Consider the following 9,956-nt stretch of genomic DNA (forward strand, 5'->3'; position numbering starts at 1 on the left):
TCAGATTTAGATATAGCTCCCATGTATATCTTTCGCCCGATATGGACTTATATGGCCCCAGAAGCCAGATTTTTGGCCGAATTTGGTTGAAATTTTGCACTAGGAATACAATTACCCAGCAAAAAAAGCGTCGCCAAAAAAGTAATGAAAATGTTCTTCTTGGATCCGGAAGTGGTGCAAAATTTACGCAGAAGCGATGAATTTAACATGGGCTTGTCATAGGACGGAAGTCCTCCCTTTCAACAGCCGTTTCACTGAATTTGCATCACTTCTTTTGGTGTGATCCGAATTCAATGTTTTGGATGTAACTAAAAAAAATTCTGTGATATTTTGTCAAATAAATAATTTTTATAATTTTTTATAATTTTTAATGGATTCTAACGCTTGTCAGAAACGTTTGACCTCAAATATTTTCAAAAATTCACAATTTTTTCAGATTGGATTTAGCATTTTTTTCGACAAAATTTAAATGATTTGTACCATTTTATGAATTCTTACTCTGTTTTTAACCTATTTGAAACAAAAAAGTTAAAATTACCCATTAAAAATATGAAAAACCCAAGTTATAAAAAACTGAATTAAAAGAACTTCCAGGGTTGTTAAAATAAGGAACATCATTGGGAGTGCATCTTCTGGAAGTGCTTCTAAAGTTGTGGCTTTGGAAGAACTTCCAAATTTTTTTGCTGGGTAGTAATATAGACTTGTGTGCCAAATTTGATTGAAATCGGTTCAGATTTAGATATAGCTTCCATATATATGTTTTTCTGATTTTGACGAAAATGTTTTATCATCGCTTAAGAGCGTATATTCCATCCAATCCGCGTAAAATTCTTTATGTTAAAATTACACCCTCAAAAATCAAAAGTGAGAGGGTCCATAAAAATCGGTAATTTAATACAAACAAGATATTAACAGATTTCCCACCGATTAACATCCGTAGAAAAATATTATTTATGTACAGGCTTTTAATGTTCTAAAAAAAAACTAAACAAAAATTTCCTTTTTTGTATTATTTTATTTTATTTTTTTGTGAATTTTCAATTGCCAACCCCCAAACCAAAACTGATTCTTCAATAACAATTTTCCCATATTTACTAAATTTATATTCTTTATTGTCTTTTTCAGACCGATTCTGCAAATTTAGAGTCCATTTTAAATGACATTGAAGCCATATCGGAAGACATTTTAGCCATACAATTGGAAAAATCTCGATCAAGGGAAAATCTTGCTGGCAAGGCAGCGAAAGCGATCACAAAAGCAAATGCACCCCTACAACAAAACAATAAAAATTCCAAACCTTATAGATCTGAAATGAATCTACTTCTCACCTATGATGGAGATAATCCTACGATAATACAGGCTCATCCCTCCACAAATTTAAATAAAAGTTCCACAGAAAACCCAGGAGACAATGGAACCGGAAGGAGAACAAGATCATTGGAAAGGGATCACACAGATAGTCCTTCGCCGAATATACCAGATCCCATGCAACCATTTCCAGATAATCGTAAATATATAGGATTTGATCATTTAAATAGTGTAGCAGCTGCATCTATGGCTGCATCTACAGCGGCTATAACTACAACAGTGGAGTCACCGAGAATTGTAGTGGCTGCCACAGGAACACAAACATCACCAGTTATAGCTACACCCCATGGTCATAGGACACATTTACCTTTATCACCTCTGGTCACCAATTTGAATATACCTTTGCAGGGCAATGGTAAATCCATTCCTCCCACACCGCCTGCCCGTTCATTTCCCTCACCGTTGAATATTAAATGTGCCGGTATACAAAGAAGTTCTTCAGTGAGCTATAAGACAAATGCCATACAATCACCGACAGGTTCTCCCATACCATGTGCTGGAGTACATCCCAATAAAAGTCATCTGTTTTCAGCAATAGCAAATGCAGCGGCGAAAAGAGCACAATTTCGATCACAACCAACACATATGACAAGATCTCTAGAAACGGATTGTCTACTCGAGAGTGCCAATGAAAATTCGCTAACAAGTGATAAGAATGAAAAGGAGGTTAGTATGGGATTTTATTGTGGTTCGCTTGAATAATTTTTATGCGGATGTGAAAACAAAAATTCTCTGCATACGTTTTTGGCAGAAATATCGTTGAGAATTTCCAAAAAGTGGCAAAAAAAAATGGCAATGGTATATAAAAATTCGATTAATTGTTACAAGTTTTCGATTTAGCAGTGCCGATTTTACAAGGAACATGTTGGTATTTAGTCCATATTTCCCTAAGTCGGAAGAATATATACATGGAGGTTTTGTCTCAATCTGAGCCAATTTTGACCAAATTTGGCACACATTAAAAAAAATGTTAATGCAATTCCTTTGAAAAATTTCAAAATTTTCAGAGTGAAACTTTGGCTTCCGTAGTCATATGAGAGTAAATCGGACGAAAGATATATATGTGAACTATATATAAATCTTAACCGATTTCAACCAAAATTATTAGGCATATGCAGAAGCCTAATTCTACTCTCTGTGCAAAACTTCCAGTAAATTGGATTAAAACTTTGGATTCTGTAACAAATTGGCTTAAAACTCTGGCTTCTGTGGCCTTATAAGTGGACATCGGGCAAAAGATGCACATGGGAGCTATATAAATCTGAAATGATTTCTCCCAAAATCAGGAGGGTTTTATTCTGACCCAAATCACATAATTATGCCAAATTTGTCAACTGGACCTAAAACTGCCACCTAGACTTTGATTACAAAAATGTGTTCACAGACAGACGGACGGACGGACGGACAGATGAACGGACGGACATGCCTTGATCGATTCAGGGGCCGTCGCTGAGTATTATTGCCAAAGACACTAAGTGTCTATCTCGTCTCATTCTGGGTGTTTCAAACATATGCCTAGAATACCCTGTTCCACAGTGTGGCGCGGGTATAAAAAGAAACAGGTATATACAGCAGTAAGTTCGGCCGGGCCGAATCTTAAATACCCACCACCATAAATCAAATATAATAGTTTCCTTTTAAAACTCTTCATCGTAGCGCGTTAGTTGATAATATATAGAACTTCAGGGGGTTTGATGACAAATATTCTCCCCAGAAAATCAGTTGATCAAGTACGCTTCCCGAAGATAAATTTAAGCATTCTTCCTAAAGAAGAGTTTTCTATTCTGAAGAACGAAATTTTAGACAAGCAAAGTTTCCTTTTGACACAAATTTTAGAGACAATCGTTGAATCACTTATCAAAATTTGGATTATTTGCTCTAAACGAAAATACTTTATACGAAAGGGGAATTTCGTTTGTCTAAAATTTCATTCCGGAGGAAAATATTTTTTTCTTTTGGTGTACCGTCAAGAAGAGAATTCGGTCTATATCGAAGCCTTACTAAATCGACCGGTAAAAATAAATGCGACACAAATTTTTGAGGGTCTACAATACCAGTATATTTATATTTTCGAGCAAATCGGATAAAAACTACGATTTCTAGAAGCCCAAGGAGTTAAATCGGGAGATCGGTCTATGCAGTGTGTCGATCCAAAACATGGTTCGACACACACCATATTCAGCTGACCTATTTGTGGTCAGCCGGATTCTAGAAGTCCTAGAAATAAATTCTAGAGGTAGGTTAATATAGGGGCTATACCAAAACATAGACCAATACTTACCATTTTCCACACATCTCTTAATGGTCCTCAAATATCTCTAAAAATCCAATTTCAGACGAATTCTAGAAGAACAAGAAGTATAGTCGAGAGATCGATCTATATGGGGGCTACACCAAAACATCGACCAATACACCCCAATTGCGACACACTTATCTGTGGTCCCATAATACCTCTAAATTTTCAATTTCAGACAAATGGGACAGTATATACAGTGTCTAGACGCTCAAGAAGTAAAATCGGGAGATCGGTCTATATGGAAGCTATACCAGACGATGGACCAATATGCGCCATTTGCGCTACACCCACTTTTGGTACTAAAATATCTCTAGATTTCAAATATCAGATAAATCGGATAGTAAATAAAGTTTCTAGAAGCCCAAGAAGTAAAATCGAGAGACCGGTCTATATGGGTGCTATACCAAAACATGGACCGATACTCACCATTTTTGGCACACCCCTTTATGGTTCAAAAGTACCTCTAGATTTTTAATTTCAGGCAAATTGGATAAAAACTACGGTTTCTATAAGCCCAAGAAGTAAAATCGGGAGATCGGTCTATATAGGGGCTATACCAAAAGATGGACCGATGCGTCCCATTTTTGCCACACCTATTTGTAGTCTTAGAATACCTTTAGATTTTAAATTTTTAGCGAATCGGATAGTAAATACAGTGTCTAGACGCTCAAGAAGTAAAATCGGGAAATCGGTATATATGGGTGCTATACCAAAACATGAACCGATACTCACCATTTTTGGCACACCCCTTTATGGTTCAAAAGTACCTCTAGATTTTTAATTTCAGGCAAATTGGATAAAAACTACGGTTTCTATAAGCCCAAGAATAAAATCGGGAGATCGGTCTATATGGGAGCTATACCAAAACATGGACCGATACTCACCAATTTCGGCACACCTTTTTATGGTCCTTGAATACCTCTAGATTTCAAATTTCAGGCAAATCGGAAAGTAAATACCGTTTCTAGAAGTCCAAGAAGTAAAATCAGGAGATCGGTCTACATGGGGGCTATACCAAAAGATAGAGCGATACGCCCCATTTTTCCACACCTTTTTATGGTCCTAAAATACTTCTAGATTTCCAATTTTAGGCAAATTGAATAAAAACTACAGTTTTTAAATAGCCCAAGACCCCAAATCCGGAGTTCGGTTTATATGGGGACTATATCAAAACTTGGACCGATATAGCCCATCTTCGATCGAAACATGGACCGAAAGGCACCATTTACGGCACACCGACTCCCAATTTGGCTTGCGGAATCTCTTAGAAAAGCAAATTTTATCCGATCCTGTTAAAATTTGGTACGAGATCTCTAACAACCATGCAAAAATTGGTACATATTGGTTGATAATTATATATAGACCCCATATAAACCGATCCCCAGATTTTGCTTGCCGAACCTCTTGAAGTAGCAAATTTCATCCGATGCGGTTGAAATTCGGTACGTGGTGTAGTATATGGTCTCTAAAAACCATGCAAAAAATTGGTCCATATCGGTCGATATTAACCCATCCCCAGATTTGACTTCCGGAGCCTCTTACAGAGGCAAAATTCATCATATTCGGTTGAAATTTGGTACGAGGTGTTAGTATATGGTCTATAACAACCATGCAAAAATTGGTCCATATCGGTCGAAATTATATATAGGAAATTTCATACGATCCGGTTGAAATTCGGTACGTGGTGTAAGTATATGGTCTCTAACAACCATACAAAAATTGGTCCATATCGGTTCATAAGTATATACTAGCGTAACCCGGCCCGCTTCACTGCGCCTTCCGAAGCGTATTTGTAGGAACATTTTGCGTTAACTTAGTCAACCATATCCTTCGTGCTGAAAACAAATTCAAAAAGATTTGAATTCTTTCAAACAAATCGGACTACTTGCTTTTTCGTTTATAGGTACGGACAAAACGGCCAAAGGGAACCCTCTCCCCACCTTCGCTCCATCCCGACCTGATATCGATGGTCCCTATAAATTCTATCGAAGTAAATCGACAAAGTTTATTTCAAATTTCCCCTTCCCCAACCAGATATCGAAAAATCATATACTAATTTAAAAATCATGTAAAAATTCACCTCCTCCCACGTTCCCTGTAAATTTCGTAACCTCACCCATTTTTCCGTAAAATTTCAGCCGGGGGAGTTTATTTTTGTTTTCAGTGGACTTTAAAAAAAAGTCGTGCAAAGGAGTGGTCCCCCTCCCCCACCAAATATCGAAAAATAATGTAGCGGATTTTTGTCTAGATGCCAACCCCAACATTCAATGAAAATTTCAAGAAAATCGCATAATTTTGTTCCAAGTTTCAAAAAGTAGGGCAATGGAGGAGGTCCCCCTCCCCGTCCACATATGAAATCATTAGGTACCCCACATTAATTCCATATCCTCACCGCATGTTCTCTGTAAAACTCAGATAATTTAGAAAATTTTAGTTTTTTCAATGTACTTAAAAAAAAGTCGAACAAAGGGGAGATCCCCCTCCACTACCAAGTATCGAAATATAAAGTAGCGGATCATTGTCTAGATACCAACCCCAATCTTCAATGAAAATTTCAAGCAAATCGGTCAACTTTGGTCCAATTTTCAAAAAGTCCGACAAAGGGGAGGTTCCCCTCCGCGATCAGGTGTCAAAAAATGAGGTACCCTATTTTCACCACATGAACGCCCCGTACGATCTCTGAAAGTTTCAAGTAAATCGGTTCAACCGTTTCGGAGCCAACTCGGAACATACAAACAAACAATCAAACAAACAAATAAACAAACATAGATTGAATTTTATATATATAGATAGATAGCTCCCATATAAAGCGAGCCCCATATTTCAATTCTGGCTCTCTAATTACCGCCCAAAAGTTCACATCGGTTCGTAATTATTTTGTAGACTTCCCTATACATACCGGTCAAGAACTAGATTATATACGTGTTTAATCTGTTTGTTTGTGTAATATATTCCACATATGGACTAACTTACAATTTAGAAGACGATGTTAAGAAGTTTTAAGATACCTCGCCATCGGCATGGATAACCACAACCCAAGTAATTCGATTGTGGATAATAGTCTTTAGTAGAAGTTTCTAAGCAATCCATGGTGGAGGGTACATAAGATTCGGCCCGGCCGAACTTACGGCCGTATAGACTTGTTTTTAGTTATTTTATTCCTAATATTGGATAAATTGTGTGTTTTATTTGATTCAATATATATTTTTGTTTTGTGTAATACCTCATTTTTGATGCCTACAACTCTTTCTATATTCTTCTAAGGTTTTTGTTGTTGTTTTATTTTTACAGATGGCCGAATTTGTCAAACGAAAAGCTCGTAGAGTTTCTATTGTATGCGCTGACACAGATAGCCCAGGAACACCAGACAAGCCAACACCTACTGTGCGAACTATTCAATCACAAAATTCCACAACAGCCAGCTGCTCGGATCTGCCCACTGTTATGCAAAATCCCGCTTTGCGAAATTTCAAACAACCCAGCCTGAGTACGCCCAGTTCACCACATTCCTTGCGAAAACATGAGGGTTCACCCTTAACAACACCTGTACAACAGCCCCAATCCACAGCCCCGCAACCACCACCAACGATATCGATAACCCCAACATCACCCTTGCACCAGCATGGACGAGCCACATCATCTCATGGTAATGGATCACCACATCATCATCATCCGCATAGTAATAGTTATCCCAATACAGCAATGTCTGGAGCTCAACACCAGCAGAGGAAAAACAGTCAGGATACAATAAAAGCTAGTGCTGCTGAAATTGCATGTGCCGCTGCAAATGTGGTTAAATCGAAATGTTCCCGACGTCATTCCGAGGGTACCGTTTCCCATACAAATCAACGTAGTAGTGGGGCTAGTGGTGGTACTAATGGCGGCCATCATCATGGCCATCATAATCATCATCATCATCAGCATAGTTCATCGCTTGTTAGCAATAGCAACAATCCCCATCATAGCCATCATTCGCATCAGGATAGCAATCATGAGACGGTGGCCTCATGTTCGGATCGTAACTCGAATAGTTTAGCCTCGTCGCGTGAGTCATCTGCCAGTTTTAGTATGCGCTCGACGAGGCGGAAGCTGTCGGTTAGTTCGAATACGGGTGGTAAAATACCTTGGTGCGGATGTTGGGGAAATGGATGTTTGTGAAGTTGTAGAGTATGCTCCAAGCTATATGCGAATGATGGCTGCGAGTGGTGTATATTGTTGTTGTTGTTGCTGCAGCAGGATCTTGGCTAAATCAGTGATGCTTGCTTGCATACACTCCTGGTCATATACAAAAGGGAAATTTTGAAATCGAAATTGGAGCAAAGGTATAGGTTGTTTCCAAATGATTGAACCTCTTTGGAAAAAAGGAATATCCTTTCAATGAATTCCAGTTTATATTAATGAATGGGTGGTAATGCCTGTATTCTATAGTATTCTCATCCCACTCCAACCACTCCCAACAAAATATCCCTTGCGGCTACTGTACTCTCTATATGTGTAAATAAGATTTCTATGGTAGTTAGTTAATATGTATATGTAAAGGGTGATTCTTTTGAGGTTAGGATTTTCATGCATTAGTATTTGACAGATCACGTGGGATTTCAGACATGGTGTCAAAGAGAAAGATGCTCAGTATGCTTTGACATTTCATCATGAATAGACTTACGATCTGCCACAACGTCGAATTTTCAGTGAATGGGCCCTAGAAAAGTTGGCAGAAAATCCGCTTTTTTATCGACAAATTTTGTTCAGCGATGAGGCTCATTTCTGGTTGAATGGCTACGTAAATAAGCAAAATTGCCGCATTTGGAGTGAAGAGCAACCAGAAGCCGTTCAAGAACTGCCCATGCATCCCGAAAAATGCACTGTTTGGTGTGGTTTGTACGCTGGTGGAATCATTGGACCGTATTTTTTCAAAGATGCTGTTGGACGCAACGTTACGGTGAATGGCGATCGCTATCGTTCGATGCTAACAAACTTTTTGTTGCCAAAAATGGAAGAACTGAACTTGGTTGACATGTGGTTTCAACAAGATGGCGCTACATGCCACACAGCTCGCGATTCTATGGCCATTTTGAGGGAAAACTTCGGAGAACAATTCATCTCAAGAAATGGACCGGTAAGTTGGCCACCAAGATCATGCGATTTGACGCCTTTAGACTATTTTTTGTGGGGCTACGTCAAGTCTAAAGTCTACAGAAATAAGCCAGCAACTATTCCAGCTTTGGAAGACAACATTTCCGAAGAAATTCGGGCTATTCCGGCCGAAATGCTCGAAAAAGTTGCCCAAAATTGGACTTTCCGAATGGACCACCTAAGACGCAGCCGCGGTCAACATTTAAATGAAATTATCTTCAAAAAGTAAATGTCATGGACCAATCTAACGTTTCAAATAAAGAACCGATGAGATTTTGCAAATTTTATGCGTTTTTTTTTTAAAAAAAGTTATCAAGCTCTTAACAAATCACCCTTTATTTGTTTGTCTATTAACATAAGATAATCTCGGTTTATTGAATATGCTGTAGCTAAAGATTTAATTTTATTTTAGTTAACATGAAATCAATCAAATCAGTTATGGTTTCCCAAAATTGTATACGAATTTAAATAAATTAATCATTTATGGCAATCACCATTGATGTGGGATTGTCTACCATTTTATTTTATTTTTGTTTATGAATATTCCATAATTTTTATTTTCATAAAATTAAAGTGTTTTGAAATTCATAGAGAATTGCCTTAAAATAAATTAAGAAATAATTTATTGTATTATACGGATAGTTACACACCCACATAAAACACAAACACACACTCATACACTAATGTAAATTTATATACAAATTTTGTTTGAAAGAATAAATAAACTAAATAAATTTAATATATTTGTTATATCTTATATGGTAGAAAATTGGTGAATTCTAAGTGTTCTTGAAAAATACAAATTCCAAGAAAAACTGGAGTATGGATGTACCATAGGCCAAACTGGTAAAGACCTTCATTAAGGATTGGGAGATTTTATGCAAGCCATCATAAAATAATATAAAAGGTTTGCAATTCCGTTTGTAACACTTGGAAATATGGATTTCGAATTATCTATATTTTAATGATGAGGGCTAAATTATATGACCCTGTAAAGATGTTCGTCAGTCTGCTGTAGTCACGCTACAGCCTTTAGGTTAGGTTAGGTTAGATGGCAGCCCGATGTATGAGGCTCACTTAGACTATTCAGTCCATTGTGATACCACATTGGTGAACTTCTCTCTTATCACTGAGTGCTGCCCGATTCCATGTTAAGCTA

General features: G+C 37.5%; 1 protein-coding gene across 4 annotated transcripts in view; it reads left to right on the forward strand.

Annotated features, from left to right (window-relative positions):
* Positions 1-8,478, forward strand: part of LOC142220534 (uncharacterized) — a 109,389-nt gene extending 100,911 nt beyond the window's left edge. For 2 of the 4 annotated variants that reach the window (XM_075289718.1, XM_075289719.1), the window contains 2 exons: positions 1,126-2,034; positions 6,956-8,478. In XM_075289718.1, the coding sequence (XP_075145833.1) occupies positions 1,126-2,034; positions 6,956-7,822 (1,776 nt within the window). In that variant the 3' untranslated portion in view covers positions 7,823-8,478. The remainder of the gene's footprint in view (positions 1-1,125; positions 2,035-6,955) is intronic. The other 2 variants (XM_075289721.1, XM_075289720.1) reach the window with 2 other exon arrangements.
* Positions 8,479-9,956: the final 1,478 nt, after the last annotated feature.

The sequence above is a fragment of the Haematobia irritans genome, chromosome 1, assembly GCF_050003625.1.
Source record: "Haematobia irritans isolate KBUSLIRL chromosome 1, ASM5000362v1, whole genome shotgun sequence".
In the NCBI taxonomy this organism is placed as follows: domain Eukaryota; kingdom Metazoa; phylum Arthropoda; class Insecta; order Diptera; family Muscidae; genus Haematobia; species Haematobia irritans.